General features: G+C 32.6%; 1 protein-coding gene across 1 annotated transcript in view; it reads left to right on the plus strand.

Annotated features, from left to right (window-relative positions):
* UBR3 (ubiquitin protein ligase E3 component n-recognin 3) overlaps positions 1 to 27,880 on the plus strand; it is a 185,355-nt gene that overhangs the window by 67,543 nt on the left and 89,932 nt on the right. Inside the window, 12 exon segments of the mRNA XM_032479658.1 lie at positions 3,107 to 3,172; positions 3,270 to 3,359; positions 4,575 to 4,703; positions 5,348 to 5,400; positions 5,503 to 5,636; positions 5,986 to 6,071; positions 7,389 to 7,530; positions 8,924 to 9,020; positions 19,596 to 19,737; positions 23,240 to 23,344; positions 24,387 to 24,560; positions 26,380 to 26,840. Of these exon segments, the coding sequence (XP_032335549.1) occupies positions 3,107 to 3,172; positions 3,270 to 3,359; positions 4,575 to 4,703; positions 5,348 to 5,400; positions 5,503 to 5,636; positions 5,986 to 6,071; positions 7,389 to 7,530; positions 8,924 to 9,020; positions 19,596 to 19,737; positions 23,240 to 23,344; positions 24,387 to 24,560; positions 26,380 to 26,840 (1,679 nt within the window).

The following is a 27,880-nucleotide window of genomic DNA, read 5'->3' on the forward strand; positions in this document are numbered from 1 at the left end:
AGATTATGAGTGAAGCACAAGATTAAATCAACGTTTTGGTAAGACCACCTCCTGGCAATATATCAAGGTTTAAATAGATGTATTAATTAAGGTTCTTTTGAATGCAAGGGAAAAAACATTTTTGAGGCAGCCTAATTTGAAGGAGGGATAATTTTTTAAGAGTACAGAGAGGTCTCTCAGGGATCTTATGGCAGCTGGACTTAAGAAACTGAGTGGAAAGCTGAGTAGGGACTCCTGTCTCTTGCCTTTGCTTTGCCCTGTCTTTCTGCCTAATTTTTTCTTCCCTCTCTGTAGATTGCTTTTCTGTGCTGCTTTGCCTATGTGGTTAAATGCTACCTTCCTGCAGTTGCTTAATGTTGCAATTCCAGCCATACTCCAAGACTCTCCACATATATCTGTGAACCCCAGTTCAATTTTCAAGTGACAGAGGACCTTATTTCCCAGGATGGGTTGTGATTCCAGTCAGATGTGGCTGCCATAAACTTGACTGTCAGCCTCCAATCCCCATGTGTGTGTCTTTGGGATGTGGGGCAGGAAGGGATATTCTGAGAAGATGGGGAGGGTTGTAAGCTAGAAAGATACTACAAAAGGTGTCTTACAGATGGTAAGAACAGAAGCAGAGGCTAGCACTGATATCTAGGTACTAAATGTTGAGGGCCTGAGCTAAGGTTAGTTAGGGGCAGTGTGGAAAGAGAGGAAGTAGAGTTAAAAGGTACTTAGGAAGCCAAGCACACTTCGATGCCTCATCAGATCAAATTTCATCTTCCTTTGAGAGAAGGAAGGATTCTACATTTCGGATTTGTATTACTGGGAATTTGAGGAAGAAACATTGAGGAAGATTGAGTTTTTAGGGCAAAGATGCTGAGTTTTGGTTTGGACACTCTGTATTGCAGTCCCTCTGGGATATTAAGTGTTGATGTTCAGTAGACACTTGAATGTAGGATTTGGAGTTCAAGAGTGAGATTTCTGCTGAGATTTGGGAGTCATCTTGGTTTAGTTGGCAGTTGAAGCTGTGAACTGAATAAAATCACCTAGAATGAGAACATTAGCTGAGAATGGGATCTGAGGACTACCTCAGTAGGGATGGAAGGAGTGGAGGAGGAGTTTATCAAGTGGCTAACTTGTGACATTGGACAAGGAAGGATTACGGAATGAAGCACTGCAGAAGAATGTGCATTTGGCGTATGCTAAAGCCTTAAAAGACAAGGTAGGGTCCATGGCTTAGTAATTAATAGCAATGTGTGTTGGGTACTTTGTTGTCTTACTTTGATCCTCACAGCCGTTCAGCTGCTTATTATCCCCTTTACAGTTCAGGCAACTTAGGTACAGAAAATTAAGTAAACTTGCTCACATTTTTACAGCTATAGGTGGCAGAGTCAGAATTTGAACTCATGCAAATCTAGCTTTTAAGAATCTGCTCTTAACCACTGTTCTTAATGCCTGCCTTTAAAGGAAATTGAGGGAGATTCTGATTTAGCTAGTTAGTATAGAATATGTTACTAAAATGATTATAGCAATGGAGAGCAAACTTGTTTTTTTATTTTTTTAACATTTTTTATTGATTTATAATCATTTTACAATGTTGTGTCAAATTCCAGTGTTCAGCACAATTTTTCAGTCATTCATGGACATATACACACTCATTGTCACATTTTTTTCTCTGTGAGTTATCATAACATTTTGTGTATATTTCCCTGTGCTTTTTATTTTTGATAATGGTAAAATGCACAAAGAATAAAATTTACCATCTTATTAACCTTTTTAAAGTATAAAATTCAATAGCGTGAAGTATGTTCACATTGTGTAACCAACCTCCAGAACTTTTTGTTTTGGAAAACTGAAACTCTGTACCTAAAACGCTCCCGATTTTCCCTTCCTCGCAGCCCCTGGCAACTTTCATTATGCTTTGTGTCTCTGATTTTGACTGCTCTAAGTACCTCAAATAAGTGGACTCATACAGTATATGTGTTTTTGTGACTAGCTTATTTCACTTAGCATAATGTCTTGAAGATCCATCCATATTGCAGCATGTATCAGAAATTCCTTTTTATGGAAGACAAGCTTTTATTTATTAGCAATATTCTATAGATGTTTATTCACATGTTGAGGAGGATCTTATTCTCATGATGGTTTTGGAAAAAACTCAGGAATGGTGACATTGCAAATTTTTATGACTCTGTACTGATATTACATTAGCATAAGTATCTGAATGTCTTGGATAACATTTTTTAACAGAAGAAAACTTTACTAGAAACTTATAGAAGTATTGAAAACAAATCATACTTTTCAATTTTTCTTATTTGTTTACAAAGGACAACTGTAGTATACTTTTGTCCTATAATGATAGCATGACCCATGGGAGTCACAGATTTAAAATACAGTTTTTATAGTATTCACAAGGATGCCAAAGGTCCTTGATATATACTGTACTAAGCTTGCTTTTGGCGATTGTGCTTTCAGCACTGATATGGGGAGCATCTCACCCAACTAGGCAAGTCCTTTAGCTGCACCTTAGTTTATGGCTATGGTTAGAGCCTCTTATCATTCTGAATATAACTGTGAAGTCCATACTCCACGTTCACTCCTCAGTTTACTACTTGTTAACTTTAGGAAGTTACTTAAGTTTTTTAAGCTTGAATTTCCTTATTTATAAAATGGAAATACTGAGTTCCTGCCTCATAGGGTTCTTGTAGGATTCAGTTAAATCTGAATAAAGTACTTATTAGCATGGTTACTGGCATATAGTAAGTGCTCAGTGAATGTTAGTTGTGACTATTGTTCTTGTTACTGTCATCATGTTTGGTATGCATGCAGACAGCCTACTGTAAAGGGAAATCTGTTCCATCCCTTGTTCTGTGCTAGATGCTTCAGAGGATTCAAAGTTGAAGAGTATACAATTTCTGCCTTCAAGGAGGTTGCATTTGTGTGTTTAAAATGGGATAATTTTATCTGCAGTGGATTTTTAAGCTATAACTTCTAAAACTTTACTTTCATTAAAAAAGTATTAGGAATAAGTCAAGATGAAATTGTGGTTTTAGCATTTTAAAACCTTTTTTGAACTCAGCAAAGTATTCTTTGACTTGTGGATTCTGTTTGTTTATTCCAGCCAGCACCTAACCAAGTCACTTTTCATCTGCCACTACATCGTTATTATGCTATGTTTTTGAGTAAGGTAAGAGTGTCATTAAACAACTCTGTTTGTTTGCTTGTTTTTTGAATATTGGAAAATACGTATTGAATTGGTAACTTTTTTTAATCATAATTTTTAGGCTGTGAAATGTCAAGAACTAGATTTGGATTCTGTTTTACCAGATCAGGAAATGTTAATGAAACTAATGATTCACCCACTCCAAATTCAAGTATGTATTCAGGCTCTTAAAAGATTTTGAATTGACAAACTCCTTAGTTAAGGGATTCTTCCTTTATTTTATTTGTATGCCTTTATCGTTATTATAGCCAAAATGTTTGAAATTTTAAAAAACTTAATTTTTGTATTTTTACTAGATTATATTTAGTTTTTTTTTAAATTTTATGAGATTTACATTTAATTATAATTTCCCCAGAAAGGGGTGGGGGGAGAAGGATAAATTAGGAGTTTGGGATTAGCAAGTACAGACTACTGTATATAAAACAGATAAACAGCAAGATCCTATGGTATAGCCTAGGGAACTAAATTCGATATCTTGTAATAACCTACAATGAAAAAGAATATGAAAAAAGAATATGTGTATATATATATTGTACAATATATATATACATGTATGACTGAGTCACTGTGCTGTACACCAGAAACTACCACAACATTGTAAATCAACTACCCTTCAATTTAAAAAAAATAATTGTAATTTCCTCAAGAATTCCTTTCAGTATATTTACTTATAGGGGAGTTTTAACATACTACAGTAGTATTTTGGGAGTCAGGAGACCCAACAGTTCTAGCCTTAGTGCTATCACTGTTTTACTATCCGTGTTGGTTGGAGTGATTCTTTAGTTTCCCCATCTGTAAAGTGAGAAGAGAGAAAAGAGAAGAATCAGCCTACAAATGCATTGTGGTTTCTTTCATTTCTAAATTGATTTTGTGGGCCACCTTTTATATACATTAGAGGGATTTGCACTTCAGTTTGTTTTTCCTGGCAATTTTAGATTTGTTAATCATTATTGAATGTTAACTCTGGGAGTTAGGAACAAATAAGAGATGAAGTTATGACTGTACTTAGTTTTAGTTGATATAGAATATAAATACATGAATTAAATATTAGTATATTAAAAAAATTTATTATAATCTGACCTTCTCTTACTTGCCAAATTTTTGAAAATGACTGGTTTAGATTGAAGGTTGAGTTATATGAATTAAAGGTATAGTTTATATTCATTGATCTTGAATAATTTTAAATCAGTTAAAATTTTAAATGTATATATTTGAATTGAATATCTTAACATTGGACAGAATATAAGGCTCATATTATGATTAAGTTATAAAATATTTTGGAATAATTGTTTATTATAACATGATTTTATAAAAGTTGACTTTAGATGACTTCTTTGTCCAATTTACTTAATTTTAATTTTACTAGGCAAGTCTTGCTGAAATCCACAGCAATATGTGGGTAAGAAATGGTCTGCAAATCAAAGGACAAGCCATGACCTATGTCCAGTCTCATTTCTGTAATTCCATGATTGATCCTGACATTTACCTGTTACAGGTAAGCCAGCTTGGTTATACAGATACTGTACTTTTGAAATGTCTCATTTGTACCTGTGGGATTTTAATTTATAGAGGTGACTAAATGATGACAGACAGATCAAAGCTATTTAAGAAGAATTTTATTATTTACATCTCCCGAAGGAAGAGGGCATGCCATGCCACACAGGACCAGAGGGGAAGCATTAGGTTTTGGTCAAGAGACAGAAGGAGGAGGGAGGGGAAATCTTAGACCAGAACCTTTTTTTGAGTCTCCATAGTACAGGCAAAGCAGGGCAGGGGAAACAGTTTAGGACTGGCTAGTTTGAATAATCTTGGTGGGTTTTGGGGCATAAAAGCTGTCTGCAGCTATCTGGTCCCTTGCCCTAGGCAGTGGCAGGGTTGGAATATTGGCTTGATATATGAATTAAATTAAGGGCACGAGTAACTGGCATATGAGAGAATTGCTCCCAAGTAAGCTGTTTACTTTCTTTAGGTATTAGCTAGCCCTAATAGGGGTAATTTCTCCCCTGGTCTGTAAGACCCCTTAGATGTCAAAAGATCATATGATACAGAAAATAAAAAAACATAATTAATACAAGAAGTAAAACTGAATATTGAGAAATAAGTTTGTGGATTTATTTTTTTTTTTTTTGTCTTTGAAAGGTTTGTGCATCTAGACTTGATCCAGATTATTTTATTTCATCTGTCTTTGAAAGGTAAGCATAATTTTATATGATGACAGGTATTAGGAATTATTTGGAATTTAAGTTAATTTTGTTTTAACTTTAAAAAATCTGTCTCAAATATTTTTTTAATAGATTTAAGGTAGTGGATTTGTTGACAATGGCTTCACAACATCAAAACACAGTACTTGATGCAGAGCATGAGAGATCCATGTTAGAAGGCGCTCTTACATTTCTTGTGATTCTTTTGAGTCTTCGTTTACATTTAGGTAAAAAGCACTAATGCAAATACGTGGGTATTAACTATTAACCTCCCTTTCCTCCCCTTTCCCCATGGTAGTAACTGGCTTATGGAAAAAAGGAAAGGTTGTGTTTCAAACTCTTGATATGATATGTTTTACCATTGATACTCCTTTTACTGTAACCTTTAAAAAACTTTATTTAAGGGAACTGCAAATGGCAGGGTAGTTAAACTGCAGTTATATTTGGGGCATTACATTCTTTGTTCTTTAATTTTTGAAGCCTCTCATTTTTGGTAAAACAGCTAATGAATTGTGTGGTAAGTTGTTTCTCTATAATTTATAGATAATCAGATTTATTAATTGTTTTTAATTTTAGGAATGTCTGATGATGAGATTCTCAGGGCAGAGATGGTAGCCCAGCTGTGTATGAATGACAGGACACATAGTTCATTGCTGGACCTCATATCCTTTTAAAAGTTTAGTTTTCTGTTAGTTGCAGGATCTGAATAATAAGTAATATTTATGGATTAAAGATATATCACTTTTTTGATTAAAACCTTTTTTTGAAGTTGAAAAATAATATAGAAGAAGAACTCCCAATTGTTTCTTCAATTTGGTGTTCAAGACCAGTAGCCAATGTTTTTGCCTCTAATTGTCGCCTCTCAGGGTACTCTTGTTAAACCTTGGTTACCTGTCAGGACTGATGGCTCTGGACACCCCAGGATCAGAATTAGTGAAAGGGAGCTAGACACTTGGTAAAAGGTAGCTAGGTCTGCTTTTTCTGTATAGCCAGGCTGGAATTCATGGGTAAAATTTAGAGGTATATTTTATAATTATTGTTATTGGGATTTTAAACATTCTGAGTATTTTTTTCTTAGAGTTCAGTCTTAAACTAAGAAGTTTTTAAGGGCAAAGACTATTATCTACAAACTTAAAAAACTTACAGTTCTCTGTATATGACTGAGCATACAATGGACACTTTATTTTTTAAGTTATTGTCAATAAAATTTTAGACACTGATCATCGTGTTATTTTGTGATTAAGTTTATTTTGTAAATTTTTGAATAAATTTACTTTTTGTATTATGAATATGTTTGAAATAATTGGCTAAAATGTATGAAAAAGCTATTAGAATCCCTATTTCATAACCTTGAAGGTTTTCTTAAGTAGCATCAGTTTGATACTATTTGATGATTTCATTCAACCAACATATCCTGTATCAGTGCTGTAACAGAGCAAAAGCATTCTCTGTAACTTTGAATTTAAAAAGAATTATATGGCTTTATGTGAAAACAGTAGGAAAGAGTCTTTGTAGTTTTCTTCTTTTTAAAAAATTTGCTTAGTATCTTTCTCTTTTTTCTTTTGAGGATGACATCTTGTGTTTTTGGAAAAATAATCCTTGCTCACAAAAATCTTGGCTGATTTTTAGCATACTTTGATTTTCTAAGGGAAAGTACAACATTTTTTGCAAAATGGTGAAAATGGAGATTAAAATTTTTTTCACTTCCTGAAATTATATTAATTTGTTTTGGGGGAAATATACTTCAGAACTATTTCAGCATGTCATTTATTAGGCTTCTAGGTTAAAACTTTTAAAAATTCACAGATAATAAAAATTTATTGAATTGTTGTATTATATAGCCCTCTTGTGGCTAACTTTATATATTACAGCCAATTGCTCTATGTATTTTAGCAAAGGCAGTTAGAAACTAGAATACCTTAGTAAGATTATAAAGCTGGCTCTTAGTTATTAATTTTTTTTCTTGACACATACATCATATTCCAGAAAATCCAAATCCCAAAAGTGGCATTATTCCAGGCAGTTATAGCTTTGAATCAGTTTTATCAGCTGTAGCTGATTTTAAGGCTCCTGTTTTTGAACCTGGAGGTTCTATGCAACAAGGCATGTATACGCCTAAAGGTATGTTTATACACATGAATATATTCTTTCAAATACTAGTTTTCTGAGGGTTTGTTGTGTATACTGAAACAAAACGTTTTGCGTTTAATTTATTCAGCTTTGGTTTTCTCTTGAACTTTCTTGTAGGTGTATGTTTGTCTTTTATGGTATACAGAGATATTGCTTCCATTTATTTATATATCCATGGTTTATGTTACAATAAGACTTCTTAGATGACTCTAAATTATAAAAGAAACTTTATATATGAACTCCAGTTTATTTTTATGAGTAAATGAACTGTAAATGAATCAGAAATTGTTAAGTAAAATATATATTTTAAAACATTCTGAATATATTTGCTCTCTAAATTTTATTTAGAAATAGTTCTCACTACCCAAATTTTAACTCGAAACAGTTAAAATCTATATGGAATGCTGATAACATTCTCATACATTTTGAACCTATGTAAATACATAGAAATCTTTTCCTTTAAGTGGTTGGTTTTCTGAGATTTTTTTCCCACCTGGATTTGTGGATGACATACTTAACAAGGAACAGAAGTAGGGGAAGTCTTGATTCACTGTCTTGTCTTCTTCACTTTCACATTTTTACTAATCTGAGAATTTTGAAGGAAGTAGTAGTTACATGCTTCTTAACCCCCTCAACACTCATTGTCTAAGTGAAATACTGATGCCCACTTTGAAGCTGTAAATAGCATGTGCTGTGTTTGGTAAAACATAGCAAAATCAGCCTTATCATGTGGGATTTTTCAGAGAGTTTACAAAGTAGGAAGAACAATCCAGAGTCTCTGGCTGGAATGTTTTCCATTAAAGGAAAAGCACAGTATTTCTTTATTGTAGAGAACACTTTGTGTCTAAAATTTAGATGAGCTTGTAAGTGGGTTGATGTTTTTGTATAGTGCTTATTATTACAGTGTGATGTGAGGATTACCTCTGTCAGACTCACTCGTAATACTTATTAAAATACAAGGTCCTATATCTCAGCCTAATCTGCTCTTATCCAGACCTCTGGGGATGGATTCTGGGAATCTGCTTTTTAAACAGAAAAGAGAAAGTCAGTTTTTAATCTTTGGATTTGACTTTTTATTTGTAAAATGAGAGAGTTAGAATAGATGAGTGGTTTTAAAACTTTTTAAAAGTAGTTAAAATAAGCCTTTAGTTTTAGGAAACTAAGCCTTAAGTGAATCTGTTATACTAAGCAATAAAAGCAAACCTACTCTTGTTAAAGTGAGTATAGTAGTAGACATAGCTTCTTACCTGTTTTACCATCTCCTTGCTCCTCAAAACTTTCCCATCTTTTAAATTTAAAATATACTTAAATGTAATTAGTCATTAGAGATTGACTTTATTCCTAAGAAGTCAGTATTTTGTTTCTACTCTCTTTTGAATAATAGCTGAAGTCTGGGATCACGAGTTTGACCCCGTCATGGTCATTCTTCGAACAGTTTACCGTAGAGACGTGCAGTCTGCAATGGACAGATATACAGCATTGTAAGTCCGTTATATTGAGTAGTATAATAATGGATATCTTGTATTTATATAGAAAAAATTTAATTATAACACAAATAAAGTGTTAAATACACTCAAAATCTTCAGAGGAGAAAATATTTTAAGATTAAAAAAATAATCTAGCTGAGATTTATATTCTCAAGATCTTGACTGAAGATCTGATGTTAATCTGATAAAAATAAATTTTATAAAACATCACAAATAAACATGAAAAAATAACAAACTTATTTAGTTGCTGTTCGACCAATGGAATTCAAAGCTTGATCTGTGTTGTTCTACTTCTAAACCAGTAGAGGAGGCACAAGTTAAGAGAATAAAATTGTCTGACATCAGACATGATGAGTAGCCCCAAAAAGTGTGGTAATATTGCTATGTTCTTGACAACTGGGAAAAGAGCCAAAGTAAAATGAATTTTATTTGTAAATATTTAACAAAGTAGTTTAAAATGTTGATGATTGCAGAAAAGAAAAGTTTTGAAGGGTATCTTTGTAGTGGAGAATTCCATTTCATATGTTATTGTTAGAGTATTTTTAAATGTATTATTTACTTCTATTTTTAAACCTTAATAGGTAATATTATATTGCTGAACATTATAGGATATCACCTTTTATTTTTACTCAGTTTATTTGTGCTTAAACATTTTAAAAACAAGTTTAAAAAGATACAAATGTCTTTGATCTTGAGAAATATTTGTTCATATAACTATCAAAGTGTAAATATAGATATTGGATATAATCAAAACTTCTCTTTGCCAATACGTTACAGTAATAGGTAAGATATATGCTGAATTTGAGAACCATCATAGATATATCTAAAGAAAGTTTGTAGTGTAGAATTTTAGCATATTCTCCACACCCCTAAAACCCCCCCTAAGAAAAAGAAAGCCAAAAAACAGAACTTAGTTCAGCATCTCTCGCTACCTTTCACTAAAACCCTTGTAGAGATAGTGTGAGATTCTCCTTTCTCTGCTTTCTTAGCAACCTCTTTTTGTGCTTTTAATGTGGTTTTGTAACTTTGTTTGCTTGTAGGCTACTAGACTCTTAGTTACTAGAGAAGAGATATCTTTTTCCTCTATGTCTCTTTTTCATCTTCAGAACCTATCTCAGTGCTGGGACATAATAGGCATCCTGAATATATTTGGTGAATAAATAAATTTGAATTGTTGATGCTGAAGAATGAAAAGATGGGTGGGAGGAGGCATTTGCATGGAAAACCTAATCTGGCCTTCATAAACACTGTTGTCTTAAGTGGCTCTGCCTTTTTTCAGGGAATGGTGTTGGTGGCTAGTCATTTAAATATATGAGAATTAAGTATATAGTTAATTTTATTACTCTTTTTTACTTTATAATGAATAGAAATTTGAACTCAGATTGGGCTGAAACTTTCAAAGCTTTGAAAGAGTCATTAAATACTTAATGTAATTGGTTTTAATAGGAAAATTTAATTTAACAATACACATTTATGGAGTACTTGTTATACACCAGGCACTCTATAAAGCAAAAAAAAAAATTTTTTTCCCACATAGCAGACTTTTACTTGTGCTTTAAGCAGTTAATTTTCTGTATTTAGACGGGTGATTCCCAGCCATAGACGAATTGTCCTCCAAGGGACATTTGGCATTGTCTAAAGACGGAGAGGAGTATTACTGACATCTAGTAGAGGTTAAGTCTGGCCTCCACAGCTAAGAATTTCTGGCCCCAAATGTCATTAGTGGTGTCAATGTAGAAAAACCTGGTTTAGACCTATACTGCTGTACTGGTAACCTTTTCTATTTGCAGGTATGTTGTGTTTTCTAATCTGTTTTGTGTTATTAGTTGTTTAGCACCATATTATGTTTTGACTTGTAACTACTTCACATAGAGAAAACCATATCCTTAGAGCTATTTTTATTAAAATTTCTTCTTTCCTATTTTACTCTCTTTTTTCCTAATTCTCTTATTCCCCTCATTTGGCTTTTGAGTTCCTGTATAATATTTCTTAGTTTCTTAGAAGTATTTCTGAAGTGCTGTAATGGTTCTTGGCAGCTTGAAAATCTTTGTTTTAAAGAAATATGTATTTAAATAAAACAATAGTAACAGATGACAAATAAATATACTCTAGCTTCAGACTAAAAACCTTTTAATCATTTTCTTGTAAATTAACCTGTGAAACTTTATGTGCAAACTATTATATAATATAAAAGATTTTGTGTATTTAAAATAAATATTATCTCCATGAAGAAATGTGTTTATATGTAAAACTTAATTTTTTTGAAATGTATTTTGTATGTGAAATATAGCATCTGCTTCCTTTATGTGATGTTTCCTTATGTGACTGTCTCTTACGTAACTGTGTAACTGACTGTTTCAGTTCTTATTAGAACACAACTGGGAAATAACCCTGAAGTGTAGGACTTATTGGCTGTTGGTCATTTTCATTTTCTTTTAGTTTTAAGAAACAAAAATGACAAAACTGATTTTAGTTAGTGTGGATCCTTTTTTATCTCAAGAAGGTAATAGAAAGGCCTTTTGAAGAATTATGGAAAAAATGATTTGATAAATTAAAGCTATACTGTCTTTAGAATCTAGTGTGATGCTATGTACTTTATAGACAATCAGTAATGGCTAAATGAATGAAAAGTAAATTTCTCTGAGATTTTTTAAGTGAAAATAGACCATTTGCTTTGTGTGATGTTTAGATGTTTAGAATTTTAGGATCTTAGTGCTGGAAAAGGCCTTCAAACTCTTCTCTCAAGCCTCTGTAAAAGTGTCTTGGGGACCCTCACTGGAAGAGGGGGTTGGGCGACAGCAAGAGGAGGCCTGAGAGGGAAAACAGCAACAACAAAAACAAAAACAAACCAACAGTTGGAAAAGCATCCGTTCATTTCAGTGTTATATTTTATATATGAGGACGTTGCAATCCAAAGAAGTTCAGTGAAATATGTTTATTAATGGCAGTAATGGAACTATTGTCTAGGCCATTTCCCAAAGACAAATGTGATTTTTATATAGTGGTACTTTAAATTCAACTGGAAGGCAAATATTTTTGAACTATAATTTCTGATATTTTTTATTGTCCCATCTTGAAGGTTAATAGGTGCTGGCCTATGTTTGAAAGTATGATGTATGTGTTTATATATATTAGATGTTGGTTTGAGTCATTTAAAATTTTTTTGCTGTCATTTTTTAGCTTTTCATTTGCATTATTCCATTAATGCTTTTGAAAAGAGCAGTGAGAATGATGTATTACCTGCTGCCTTAAATAAATATGTAATCTTTATTTTGGAGCAGTTTATTAATGTAGGTGCTGTATATTTAGGGGCCTAGTGCTTAAAGCAAACAAAATAAAAACTAAATATTGCTTTTCTGTGCTGAGTGAAATAGAATAATTGAAACATTTTATCATAAGCTATTGGGATTGTTTTGAAAATTACGCTTACATGTAGCCACTACAGTATTATGTAGAAACCAATTTTTTTTTTAATACAAACTTAATGGCATCCTCTTGTTGAATCATAGATGCAACTCATTTCTTTGGTATGTCAATGGTAATTTTTTTATTTTTACAATTTTTTTCCTCTACCTGCATAATATCTGTTTCCTGTAAGTTGAGTTTTCTGCTGTTCAGTCTATCTGGCTTCTGTGTTAGAGGCATTCTTCAGCTGTCTGATAATTTTGGCTGCTTGTGATGAACTCTGAGTGCCGTGGCAGATCTTATAGGTTCTGAGCTGTAATATAGGGTGATTTGGGCAGGCAGGTTTGTTGAGAAGCCCTTATGTTTGTCTCTTTATAACTTTTTGGTCTGGTCAGATTCCTCAGAGAAGTTTTTTCAGATACTGCCCAGAAGGTAATGGTCTGGCTGCCATTATTCCCGGAACTGAATGAATCACAGCCTAAGGGCTCTGAATCAAAATGTATATGATGACTTTAATCCCGCATCCTCCTAGATTTAACAATGCTTGTATTTTACCTTCTCCAGAGGTGAATTCTCTAGCCAGATTCTATTGGAGTAGGGGACAAGCAGTTTTCATCCAGTCCTCATTTTAGCCTCTTATGTCCCCACACCAGTTATTTAAGTACTAGGTGCTTCCAGTTTCTGAGCCTTTTGAAGATTCTGCAGTTGGGGTTGATTCTCAGCTTTCCCCGTGGCCTTCTTGTGATTGGGCTTTCTTACGTTTTCTAGAGTCATCAAATATCCATTTGCTTTCCAATTAATAAAATTTTGTGTTTTCTTTTCTGATTTTCCCTATCCTTGTGCTTTTCATCCTTTAAAAAAATACCATAACTGTATTTTTTATTGGAGTTTTGGGTGAAAGTAAAATTAACTACTTAGGTTCATTCTGTCATTTTAACTTCAAGTGCTGAATGTATGACTCACTTGCATTGTCTGGATTACTAAGTGAGGGTTAGCCTTTTTAAAAAATCTATTAATTTCCCTTTATAATTCTTGCTTTGAGACCTATGTATGGATTATTCTTTAATGGTTTTCCTGTTAGTTTATCTAAAGTTCATTAGTTTTAAAGTTTTACTTCTCATTTTTGGAGTTTTGATCCACCTGGAGTTGATTTTTATAGAGAGGGTGAAGTAGTGATTTATTTATTTTTTTGCTCCTACAGAAAGCCAGTTGCTCCAGGACCATTTATTGGACAGTCTAGCCTTTTCTCACTGATTAATAATGCTAATTCTGTCATATACAGTTGACATATACAGACATATACATATACTGTATACATATACAGTTGACACTCATTATTTGCAAATTCTGTACTTGTAAATTTGGCTACTTGATAAAATTTATTTTTAAGCCCCAAATCAATACTCAGAGCACTTTTCCTGGTTTTTCGCAGACCCGAGCAGACTTGCAGAGTGCACCTAGGCTGAGGTGAAACAAAGCAAAGCTTTCCCTCTTGTTTCAGCTCATACTGTGGAGAAGTGTCCCTTTCACGGTCAATTTAGTGCCATGTTTTTGCATTTTTGTTCTTTTTCTTGATGATTTTGATGTTTAAAATGGCCCCCAAATATAGTGCCAAGTGCCAAATGTAGTGTTCTTGAGGGCAAGAAGGCTTTAATGTGCCTTACAAAGAAAATTTGTTGTTAGATAAGCTTCATTCAGGCTGTTATAGTGCCGTTGGCTGTGAGTTCAATGGTAAGGAGTCAGTTATATGGTACACTGAGATAAGTGGTAGAGGACATTCACTGAGCTGTACATGAGGCCATTCCAAAAAGTGTTAGAGTAACATGTGTAGTGTGTGATGAAGCTATGGAAAAGCTGAAAAGCTGAATTTGTGGACTCATGAGATAATGTCTGATAAAAAAGCATAGTGGACAGAATTATTGTGAGGCTTGAGAGTATAAGAAATTTACTGTCACATTTACCCAGGGTCAGGAAAATGTTAAACCCTTCTTAACTAGTGCTGGCTGGCTTGCAAGTTTCAAAAGGTAATACAGTGTGAAAAATGTTAAACTTGCAGGCAGAGCAGGTTCTGCAGATCAGGAGACAGCAGAATAATTTTTTAAATACCTGCTACGAGTTATATAGGAAAAGGGTTATGTGGAAGAGCAGGTTTTCAGTGCTGATGAGACTGGCTTGTTTTACAAAGACATTGGCTAATGAACCTATATTATGCAAATGACATTTTGATGACAAAAATGTTGTGGTCCCAGACTTGTCAAAACTAAACCCTTTATTTCCCCTAGGAGTAAAAATTCAGTGTTTGTGGTAACTTTATAGAACATAACTACTGTGAATAAATACAGTTGATATAGGTCTGTTATCTTCAGTTCATTCTGTAAATTAATGCCATACTGTCACAAATACTGTAAGTTTATCTGCTTTCTCCCCCTCTTCCTCCTCTTGCTTGTCTTTCTTCTCCTCCTCCTCTTCCTTCTCTCTTCTATTTATGATAGCTATTTATTTTTGGCCCTTTGCCTAGAATTTTATGATGACCATATAAAATTTAACGATAAAACTTTTTGGATTTTGATTGGAATTGTACTGAATTCATGGATTAATTTGGTAGAAATGCCATCTTTAGAGTAATGTGTTTTCCCATCCATGAATGTGGTCTTTTTCCTTATTTATTTAGGTCATCTTTAAATTCTTTCAATAAAATTTTACAGTTTTTTTAAATTAAAGTTTTAGATATTATTTGTTATTTTTATTCAAAGAATACTTATATTTTTATAAGTATTATATGTGGTATACTTCCTAAAATTATAGTTTCTGTTTGTCTTAGTGAATAAGAATGCAGTTGTTTTTTATTGTTAATCTTGTTTTCAGGCAAACTCTTACTAGTTCTAATAATTTATGGATTTTTACAGTTTTTTTGTGCAGTTAAATTATCTAGGGATAATGATTTTGTTTCTTTTCTTTATATATATATACACTTGTGAATACACGCACACATTCTTGTCTTACTTTACTGGCTAGGGTTCTAATATAGTACTCAGTAATAGCAGTGATGAAAAGCATTCTTATCTTGTTCCTAATGCTTTTCATGCATCACTATTAGATGTAGTGTTTGCTTTAGTGGTTTTGTAACTACCGTTTGTCAGGTTGAGCAAGTTCTTTTCTATTGAATGCTTACCAAGAATTTTTATTAAGAATGAGTTTTTAATTTTAACGGGTGCTTTCTCTGCATCTGTGTAGTTGATAGCATACAATCCAAACATCCTTGAATAATATATTGGGAAAAACCCTATGTTGTCATGATGCACTCTTAAAAAAATACTATTTGATATGGTTTACTAATTTTTTAAAAGTTCTTTTCCATTATACTCGTAAGAATGATAGTGTTGCAGGAAAATGGGGCATGAGAGGATGATCGTGTCCCAGGTTTTGGGTGAGTCCCTGGGATGCGCCTCGCCGAGTGAGGGTCCTTGGCTTCATGGAGGACAGAATTCAAGAGCAAGTCATAGTAAAGTGAAAGTAGATTTATTCAGGGCTATACACACTCCATAGACAGATTGTGGGCCATCTCAGAAGGCAAGAGAGGACCTGGGAGATGGGGTCGTCTAGGAAAGTGAGAGCCACTTGGGAGATACAGATTCCCTAGGCAGAATGTGGGCCATTTCAAAAGGCGAGGGGTCCAGGGTGTGCGGGTGGTTAGTTTTATACAAGTTCAGTAATTTTATATGCTAACAAGTGGGAGGATTATTCCAGCTATTTGTGAGGAGGGGCAGGGATTTCCAGGAATTGAGCCTCTGTCTACTTTTTGGCCTTTTATGGTCAGCTTCAGAACTGTCACAGTACCTGTGGGTGTACCACTTAACATGCTGATACATTACAATAAGTGCATAATGAGGCTCAAAGGCTACTGGGAGTCAAGTCTTCCACCGTCTTAGCTTAGTTCGTTCTAACTAGTTTATGTCTGTCCTCAACTGCTGTGTCATTCTTCTCATGGTTGTGCCCTGCCCGCTTCCCTCCTGTCTCATTAGTCTTCTACTTTAAAAAAAAAAAAAATCGTTCTTTGTATTGTTAACAAGGTTATATTAGCACCATAGAATTATCTGTGTATCTTTGTCCTTTGCTGGTCTCTAAAATTTATGTTGGGAGATGGAGGTTATCTGTTTCTTGACTTTTTTTTTTTTTCTAATAGCTTTATTTGAATATAGTTTGCATACACTGCAATTCACTCATTTAAAGTGTACAGTTTAATCAGTGGTTCTTAGTATATTCACAGTGTTGTGCCACTGTCACCATAATAAATTTCAGAACATGTTCATCACTAAAAAGAAACCCTGTATTCATTAACAGCTACCTATATCCTACCTATACTACCTATATATACCTATATGCTACTTATATCCCCAAATCCCCCTAGTCCTAGGCAACCACTAATTTACTTTCTGTTTTTATACGTTTGCCTATTTCGAACATGTCACATAAATGGAATCAAATATGATCATTTGTGACTGACATCTTCACTTAGCATCATGTTTTCAAGGTTCATTCATGTTGTAGCATATCAGTATTTCATTACTTTTTATTGCCAAATAATATTGCATTGTAGGGATATCCCACTTTTATTTATCCATTCCTCAGTTAATGTATATTTAGGTTCTTTCCATTTTGTGGGTATTATGAATAATACTACTAAGAACATTTGTGCCTAAATTTTTGTGTGAACATCTGTTTTCATTTCTCTTGAGTATATGCCTATGAGTGAAATTACTGGATCTTATGGTAACTCTATATTTGTTTGAGGAACCACGAGACTGTTTACCAAAGCAGCTTCACCATTTTACATTCCTACCAGCAATATATGAGGATTCCAATTTCTCCACATTCTTACTAGCATTTATCATCTGTCTTTTTTTATCATAGCCACCCTAGTGGATATGAAGTAGTACCTCTTTGTAGTTTGATTTGCATTTCCCTGATGGCTAATGATGTTGATCATCTTTCATGTGCTTATTGGCTATTTGCATATCTTCTCTGGAGAACTGTCCAGATCCTTTGCACATTTTTTATTTGAGTTGTCTTTTTGTTACTGAATTTCAAGAGCTCAGTTTATATTGTGAATACTAGGCTTATCAGATATGTGATTTGCAGATATTTTCTACCATTCTGTGGGTTGTCTTTCTACTTTTTTGAGCATGTCCTTTGAAGCATAAAAGTTTATAATTTTGATGAAGTCCAAGTTAAGTTATTTTGTTTCTTTTGCTGCTTGTGCTTTTGGTGTCATATCTATTGCTTAATCCATGGTCATAAAGACTTAAGTCTGTGTTTTCCTCTAAGAGTTTTATAGGTTTAGGTCTTACATTTAAGCCTTTGATACATTTTAAGTTAATATTTACATATGGTGTGAGGTAGTGGTCCAACTTAATTCTGATTTCTGTGACTATTTTTTGAAGTTTCGATAAAACTTGACTATTCAGCCACTTGGGACTTGTGTGTTTTGTTTTGTTTTGTTTGTGTGTTTTTGTTTTTCTCCTGTGGATAATTTAAAACTGCTAATTTGCTTTCTTCAAACATTATAGTCCTGCTTAGGATTTTTATTTCTTCTTGAAAGGGATTGTCAAATTATATATTTTCTAGGAAATCTTCTACTTTGTCTTAAGTATTTAATTAATGAGTAAAAAAATTGTCTGCCTTTTTATTCTCATTATTTGTTTGTGCTTGCTGGTTTTTATTCCTGGTTAGTCTTATCACAGGACTGCTGTTTCTGCTTTTTTTTTCTTTTTTTTTTTTTTTAAAGAATAAACTTTTGATTTTGTTGTTTCTTTTTCCCCCCACTTGTTTTCTATTGTATTTTTTTCTTTTATTGTTATTATCTTCTTTCAACTTAGTTTGGATTTTCTCCCTTTTCTTAGATGCTTAGTTTTTGATTTTTAAAAATATAAGCATTTAAGACTATGAATTTCCTTCCAAGTACTGCTTTTGTTGTATCTCACAATATTTTTCTATTATAGTTTAGGATCTAAATGTTTAAAGTTTTCTATTATAATTATAATGGCCTCTGAATTTCTAAGAACATAGTGTTTTTTTTAAGTGTCTACATCTCTGAAGTTTTAAGTTATCTTTTAGTTGATTTCTAGTTTTACTGGCCTTGTGACAAGTGGTTGTGATCTATATGTCAGTTCTTTTCGTATTTGGTTGAGATTTCCTTTGCATCCTGGTAATTCATCAATTTTTATAAATGTTCTAATTGCATTTAAAACTATGTGTATTCTCTAATTACTGGATGTTCTTTGTCTTTGGTTCAAGGTTATCAAGTGTGCTGCTGAAAAAGTCTTCAAAATTCTTTCCAATTATTTTTCTTGGGCTTTCTTTTAGAAATATGTTAATATGCTTTATTATGGTTGTGGATTTATCAGTTTCTCTGTGTGCTTCTCTCAGATTTTGCCTTTCGTGTTTTGAGTCTGGTGGTATTTTCATATAAGTTCGTAATTATTATCTTCCTGGGTAGCATGTTCTTCCATCACAGAAGAGACAGGCAAGCTTTCTTATTTCTCCTTGTGAGTTATCCTGTCTTTGAGGGTAAAGCTTTTCAAAGGTCTCAGCCTTATGTGAGATCTCAGTTCCATCTCTGAGCCTTGTGAGCTCAACATCTTGAGATCTACCTGCTCACGGACTTTAAAGCCATTGACATATACAGTGTTAGTGCTTGTTGTTGTCATTCTTTCTTTTTTTCTGGTGCCAGGGGGACTCTGCTTTCTTTTTTTTGAGTTCAAATATGCATTCAAAAGATTCTATTTTACCCAGCTCTCCCAGCTATTGGTAGTGAGGGAATTTTTAGGTTTATCTATTTTTTGTTCAATTGTTGCAACTGGAAATTTCTTTTGTTTAGTATTTTACTTTGTATTCCCTTTGTTTCCCTTTGTTGACATATTCCTATTCATATTTCTTTCTAGCGTTCAGTTTAGCTCTCTCTAGTTATTTTTATCCAATGTGAAAGGAAATAATAATAATAATGTTCATTGTGAAGAGAATAGCTCTCTGGCATTTTTGAGCAATTTGGTTAAAAATAGTACCGCATAAAGAATGTGACAAAAATTATTGTCTATAAATCACTGTTTAAACCACGGTTTAGTGTTGAGTCTGTCATCTAATTTTAGTTTTATTTTATTTTTACAGTCTAAAACAGAGTGGAAAATTCCCTGGAAATCCCTGGCCTCCCTATAAGAAAAGGACACCACTCCATCCCAGCTATAAAGGTCTCATGAGACTTTTGCACTGTAAAACTTTACACATTGTGCTATTCACTCTGCTTTACAAGGTACAGTAGTAATTTGAATAGAAAGATTCAGATTAGAATTTATTTCAATAATTTTAAAATAAAAGTGCTAAAGGATAATGTTTATATAACAGTACCATTTATAAAGCAAAGTGTATTTATATATTTAAGATGTGTGAGGATATGTCATAATCACATATATATGAATTCTCTTGTATTCTATATATAATTTCAAGTCTGTCTAAGTTGAAAATAATGGACCTACACCATTCTTTGTAGGAAACTGTCCATCTTATACAGTTTCAGATAAGTCTATGTCTTTATGGCTTCTGTGCTACAAGAAGTGAAATATTGTGTGACTGCAGGAAGAGTGGAATGAATATTAGGGACCAAACAACCACCAGTATCCACTAAAATGACAAAACTAGGAAAGCAGTTATAGGGGCCAGTGACCCTGTGTTTAGGCTTTTTCTCTTGGCTTTCTTCCTCTGATCAGGAATGTAACATGGAAGGATTTGAATGGGCTTCTATGTGATAACATTAAGAATTTTCTCTGTTAAATACTTTAGAAACTCAAAAGGTGATACTTTTGCTTTCTTGTTACCTAGAAATAATTTTTTTCTTGGGTCTTCTCACACAGGACTGACTTATTTATTTGGCTAACATTAATTGATGCTCAAAAATTGTATATATAATATTGTGGAATATGTGAATATATATAATAGGCATATTTATGTTATAGTCTGAATAAGAAGTGAAAGACAAAAAACTGCTCATGTTATATAGATAAAATAAGACATAAAGTAACTATAATAGATAAACATCATACAAATGAGATACAAAGAAAAAACTATTGTTTTTTTTTCTAATTAGAATTTGAAAAATTAAAAATTAAAAGAAATAGAAAAGTAAGCCTTGTAGGCAAATTTCCAATTACTACATATACATTATTTAAATTAAGAAAACATATGTAACATTTAGTTAAGTAGACATTTTAGTTTTCTCTTAATGTTTGCTGTTTAAATAAATATAGCTTTTAGATTTCTGTACTTCTCATTCTTTTTAACTCCACCCCATGACCAGTTTTTCATTTTACTTGTAAGAATTACTCCTGTTAAGCTTTTAGACATGTGCTTCAAAAACATCTTGAATAGTTTATTTTCATTAATTTCTATGAGAATTATTCAGTAAAATGATTTAAAATGTTTTTTTCATTAAAAAAGGAGAATTTTTTCTTCTACTGTGAGTAACACCATGAGTAACACTATGAGTAACAGTGTAACACTAAAAAGTAACACTATGAGTAACAGACATTTTTTAAATATTTACTTAGTGCCAGATTTTGTATCCAATGTAATGTGTATACATTATATACATACTTTGTTTAATTATAGCAAAAAAATCTTGAGTAAAAGTTCTGTTATTATTCTTATTTTTCAGATATGATTTTTTAAGTTTTAGAGGTTAAATAATTAGTTCAAATATTGAAGCTGTGTAGATATAATAATAAATAAGTCAGTAATTCATGATTTAAAAATTAAAGAAGCCTTAACTGCAAATGATTTGTGTTCTTTCAAGTTATATTTTTTCAAGCTTTCCATTTTGCTTATTATAAAAATTATGTTTCATCAAAAATAGAAAGGCAGTGTGTAGTTGTTTCAAGATTATTATGAACACATTTTTTAAAATTTCAACTTTATGATAGCTTTAATGATTATAGAAAAACCTTTAATTGACATTGCATTGTCTGGTCAGCTTTTTAAAAATCAGTGTCAGTAAGCCATTTCATCTCCTGCCATGTTTAATATTAAAAAAACTTTAATATGGAACATGTTAATGAAACTCCCCAGAAATCATTCTTTTTTTTTTTTTTTTTAACAATACCTAATAAAGTTTTTTTCTTGGCCTTTAAGTTACTCATTTGAAATTGTAAGATATAATGCCACAGAATTTCAAGCCAAAATTTATTTCATTTTAGCTAGTAATGTTTTATTTATTAAGAGGAGACAGAGTGTATGTAGTAATGATAGGCAGTTGTTGGGAGTCTAGTATCTGTGTTCTAGTGTTGCTTAACACAAGCTGGGTGTGTGTGGCTGAGCCTTGGTTTCCTCTATAAAGTACTGGGTTGGAAAGGATGACCTCTGTTGCCTCCCGGCATTCAGTCCCCTCTCCCTACTTCTCCTGTTCCTCCTGCTCCTCCCACCATCCATACCACCTACCTACTTTTTGTTGAACATCAATTGCTAGATACTGTACTGAGCAAATTATGTATATTAACCATGAATCCTTGCAAAAATTCTGGACTCTTATTTCAGTCTTAAAGATAAGAAAACTTAAGGCCAGATGTTGTTCATGGTCAAATAGCTAGGTACATACAGAATTTATTTTGAAAAATCAGGTTTTTAAAAGGTTTTAGAATCTGTTCTCACCATGTGCCACACAATATGAATGGAAAAGCCTTCTCAGTAGTCAGAACAAGCATTAGAAAGTCAGTGAACTGAAAGCATTTTTTTAGTCATAATAGGTTACTTCCTAAGTGACTAAGTCCTTTCCAAGCACCCACTGCCATTTGGGCAGTTTCTTTGAGTCTCAGCGTAGACGGGCCTCTCTTTCGCTCTCTGCAGTCTTGCCCTCAGCTGACAGTGCCACTCCTTGCAGAACCTCTTCCTCTTACCCCTTCTGTAGTTTGGCCAGATGGCTTTTTTTTTTTTTTTTTTTTTTTAATAATAAGGACAACATGATAACTGTTAGGCTGTTTTTTTTCTTATGGTATTTTATGTATCTTCTGGGCAGCAGTTTGTTGCATCATATGGAATGAGTGATTGGTGTAGGTTAGACCTGAAGTCCTGCATTAGATGTGTAAGGCTTGCATTGTGTAATCCATGTATGATAAGGTCATATTTATCAGTGTTTCCTCCGAGAAGCCTCTCTCCTAACCACTTGCATTCCTTTTTCCTTTTTTACCCATATAAACCACACATTTGCATACACATTTACATAGCTGCACAGAATACTAGAACTTTAATTTTAGAGACAGATTTTAAGAATATTAACGTTCCATAAACTGTTGTTGTGCTCCCAGTTATATGCCAGGTGCTATGCTAAACACATATCTATGAATTATCCTGTTTAACAAACTTTCTTGTGTAATATTCTTATTACCAGGAGAAGTGTGTCAGCAAATGAGGATGTGTGATATTCTTGTTAAATTATTTTGTTAGATCCTAGTATTTTAATAATAATGGTTTTAGTGGATTATTTAATGTGTTAACCTTTAGGAAATCAGTGGACTAATATTTCTAGTTACTGCCTAAAATACTATGTGATCTTGGGAGGGAACCTGTTTTTTTGGTTTTAGTTTGTCTTTCCATCAAGATACAGCTTTACTTACATATCTGATTATAAATTTTACATACATATACACACATGTATATATATTTTTTATGTTACTTTCATCTACAACATTAAAAATTTTTTTAATATTTAAACGAAATGTGTTTTGTGGAAAAAAGTAATTATGGGGCATTTTTTTCCCTTTTTAAAGATTTTGATGGATCATCAAAATCTGTCAGAACATGTACTCTGCATGGTTTTATATCTGATTGAATTAGGACTTGAAAATTCAGATGAAGAGGAATCAGATGAAGAGGTAAGTAGTTTCTTATATTTTTAAATATTTAAAGTTATGACCTGCCTTAATAAAAGGTCATATGCCATCTTGAAACGTATGGATTCATCATAACTCAGATAAAATCTTCTTAAGAGCTTTTGGAAAAGGGCCATTTTAATTTTCAAATACATAGGTTCTTTTAGAGGTTTCATTAATACATTAAAATCTACTTACAGAATTATTGAATTTGAAATTTGTAATTCATAATATATAGATCTTAAAATGGTTAATGCATTTTTGGTGTAATGCTAATGACATTGATTACTGGTAAATATTATGTCAGGCCTTCAGTCTAGAAATTCTAATAATTTGATTAAGGATTATTTTTGAGTAGTAAATTCTTTTTATAAAGATTTTGAGTTAATGAATAATATTGTTATAAGGGAGAATGTTTAAATTACTTAAGCATACTAGTTGTTAAAGTGTTTCAGAACTTTCGAAGTATAATTTCCATAAAAGTATTGTTACTACAGATTGATTTTACAAATGAATATTTCCCTCATTCCTTTGCTCCTAAAGACAAAATATAATACAATATAGGAACAGATAAGTAAAAAGACTGGACAGTACTTTGTAGTCTAAGTTGAATCAACATACATGCTTTCATAGATATTAAAAGATCATTAAGATCCCTCTAAGACTAAGTCAGATTTTTGGTTGATTTTTCACAGTTTCTTCCACAATTAGTCCAAATTAGCATCATTTGACTGTATTATGAGATTTTCCTAATGAGTGATAAGTAATATTCTGTACTAGGTATTTCCAGATTGAAAATGTATTTTTTTTTTTTTTTCAGGAGAAGTTTAGCTGACTTCCATTGGACTTCTCATATTAGTATTGGGAAATTTGTTCTTGAGTTTTGTGTTTGCATTTGGTTTTATTAGCATTTTGTAATTGTGGATGAGACTCTGAGGAATTGAGGAATATGACAGGCAGTGGACTGTTATTTGGGCTTGTTACATCTCCATTGTACCTTAGACCTGATTGACAAGGTTTCATATTTATTATGTTTATGTTTTAGGCATCAGTATGTGGACCAGAACGTTGTCATGACAGTTGGTTTCCTGGTAGTAACTTGGTGTCGAACATGAGACACTTTATAAACTATGTTAGAGTGAGAGTTCCAGAAACTGCTCCCGAAGTGAAGAAAGACTCACCTGCAAGTACAAGCTCTGATAGCTTGGGTTCTTTACAAGTAAGTGAAAGCAGAGAAAGGAAAAAGGAAAGATTTTGTTATGTTGGGATGTGTTGTTTAGATCATCCTGTCACATCCAAAAGAAAAGGAAATGTGTCTGTAGATCACTTTAAATGATGTAGATGTCTTTTATTTCCTCTGATATATCTAAGCAACTTCTGCCTCACACATCTTTTTCCTTTAATCTGCCAGAGTTCACGACGGCCTAAAGTTCTTCAAAGAGAGGTAGATATATATGCTATTTGCATTAACTAGCAATATGGCTTTAACTGGAAATGGGGATAGACGCTGAAGTATTTGTGTGTGTGTGTTTAATTAATATGGTTAGATTAAAAAAAAAAGTTTTTTAACGTATGTGTGTGTTTTTAAAAGTACCTTAGGCTTAATTTTAAAGAAAATTCATATTATTTAACTTAAAAAATAATATGCATATTTAATAGTGGGTTTTTCTTAGTAGTGTTAGTATTTTGGACCAGTTATAAGTGACACATTTTGGTCTGTTTACATTTAGCATTTTTACTAACATCTTAAAAATGAATGTTTTCTTAAATCAAATTTAATCTTTAGTTACTGGTGGCATGCCCATTCACTTTTTTTTTTTTTTTTTGCTTCTATGGTAGTTAATTAACTGGTAAAATAAGCCCACAAAAATCTTAAACTCCATATGTTGTGTATTTGGACTCATTTTGAAAATTAGCTCTTCCATTGCATGTGGCTTAATTAATTTACAAAAAGCAGAAATGAAAACTCTTAAAATGACATGGCAAATAACTAAACTTAAATACCTCTAATCCCTTTAATACAGATTTTTGCAGGTGGAGAACATTGAATCAGACGTTTCTCATAGTAGAGTCCATTTGTAAAAACTTTCTTTGTCTTTGACAATATGTTTTTGCTATGAATACCATAAAGATTTTGATTAATGTATTGGAATCTGTAAGAGGCAGCTTTTGCCTCTAATGCTGGTAGAGAGTACTTTGAAAAACAGCTTGGCTGTTAAAAAAAAAGTATAATACAATTTAGCCCATAAAAGCTCAATTGATATTGAAGCATCCTTTCTGTTTGCTTAAAAAAATTAATGAAATCCATTAAACTGACTTGTATTTTAGTTAAAAGATGATTTCTAAGAGCCCTAATGCAATTTTGACTTCTTTGGCAAAAAGGCTGTTTAGAGGCTAAATTACTGAGAAAAATAGTTTAAAAAAATCTGTTTAAATAACAAATTATAGTGATATTTAAATATGAAACAGATCAATTTTATTTTTCATCTTTATATTTCATTTTATTAACTTTAAGCATTTGTGTTAGAAGTAATTTTCAAAATTTCAAAGTTCCTTAAAAAATGAAATTAATTAACAGTCAAATTCATCAACTTGGCAAAATTAATTTATAATTTACTAAAGCAGAAGATATAGTGGTCTCCCAGAAGTTAATAAAGAGTATAATATTCTTTCTGAATGTTGGATAGAATAGCTTTTATTCCTTTAAACTGATGAAGAACTTAGTTTATGATTCTTCTTTAATATAGCTATAGGTATTACTCAAGCTTTGTCTATTTTTCTGGTAGATAGGCCCAGGAAGTTACAAAAAAGGTGTTACTGTGGATAATCTTCTTTCTCATCACTGTTGTTTCCAGATTGAGTGGGACTAAGTTTATTTGAGGGAATTGAAGAGATAAATGTACTTGAGCAAATCTATTGAATATGTCTTTGGATGAAACTTTGAACATTCCTTTTTGAATGTTAAAAACTAATGTGTTTTTAAACTTGACACTGAGTAACTTCTCTTGATTTTTCTTTCTTTCTCTTTTGAATGGTAGAATTCTGGTACAGCTCAAGTTTTCAGCTTAGTAGCAGAGCGTAGAAAGAAGTTTCAAGAGATCATCAATCGCAGTAGCAGTGAAGCAAATCAGGTGGTTCGTCCTAAAACTTCAAACAAATGGTCTGCTCCTGGTTCAGCTCCACAGTTAACCACAGCCATTTTGGAAATTAAAGAAAGCATATTGTCTTTGTTAATTAAACTTCACCACAAACTCTCAGGAAAACAAAACTCCTACTATCCTCCTTGGCTTGATGACATAGAAATTTTAATCCAACCAGAAATTCCTAAATATAGTCATGGAGATGGTATAACTGCAGTAGAAAGAATCTTACTAAAAGCTGCACTGCAAAGCAAAATGAACAAACGCATCATTGAAGAGATATGTAGGAAAGTGACTCCTCCTGTACCACCTAAGAAAGTCACTGCGGCAGAGAAGAAAACACTGGACAAAGAAGAAAGGTAATTTTTATTTTTACTTTTTTAAAGTTGTTTTTGATTTTATTTCTTTTTTCCCCCTTCCTTCCTTCCTTCCTTCCTTCTCTCCTTCCTTCCTTCTTTTCCCCTTAATGGTGGCACTGAGGACTGAACCCAGGACCTGATGCATGCCAAACATGTGCTCCTCCACTGAGCAATACCCTCAAACCCCTCAGTAATTTTTATTTTTAATGCTTTAAACTAATGTATGGTATAGTTGAAGATTTTATATATCCCCCCTTTGGCCATCTGAGGCTAATCACCTGGATTTTTAGCAGCTATAATCATAGCTCATTAATTTGTAAGATAAATGGAATGAAAGATAGTGCTTGTGTGTTAGCATGCTTGAGTTAGTTGAGGGTGGGAAGATAAGAGTTTTCGACCCCGACATTAAATTTACTACCTTATTCTTGTAGGCCCTTTTGGAAAAATTGCTATCTCTATTATTACTGTGGGGATCTAACAATTCTGTGATTTTCAAAAACTATTATGAATTCAACTTTAAATAAAAATAGAAAATTTTAAATTTTAAAAATATTTCTTAAAAATTTGGTTTTTTTTGGTCCTTTCCAATCTTTCTGGTGTATGATCACAAATTATTAAACAAGTAATGTTTTAAAATATAGTTATGGTTTTAGCTTTTAGAACTTTAAGTTGTCTTTAATTTTTGTTAAATCATAGTATTTATAAATTTTTTTTTCCTGTCAGTGTTACTGTTTAGCAAGATAAGGGAGGATAGGAAGAGGCTCAGGCTTAGCAGTAAAATTGATACGCTCAGTTTTGTACGTTACTGAGCTTAAGGAAGGCATCCAGGTGAAGATGTCCAATCAGATAGAGGATTAGAGACTTAGGGGAGAATTGGGAGTTAGACCTACAGATTTGGGCATGTAGGTAATAGTTAAAGCCTTGTATATGAAAGAATGTATACTGTAAGAAGATGAGAACACTTAATACAAAACTCAAGGAAAAAAAACATTAATGGGAAGGAGTACCTACAAAGGTGATTCAGAAAGGGATGGCAGGAG

This window comes from Camelus ferus, chromosome 5 (assembly GCF_009834535.1).
Source record: "Camelus ferus isolate YT-003-E chromosome 5, BCGSAC_Cfer_1.0, whole genome shotgun sequence".
NCBI lineage: Eukaryota > Metazoa > Chordata > Mammalia > Artiodactyla > Camelidae > Camelus > Camelus ferus.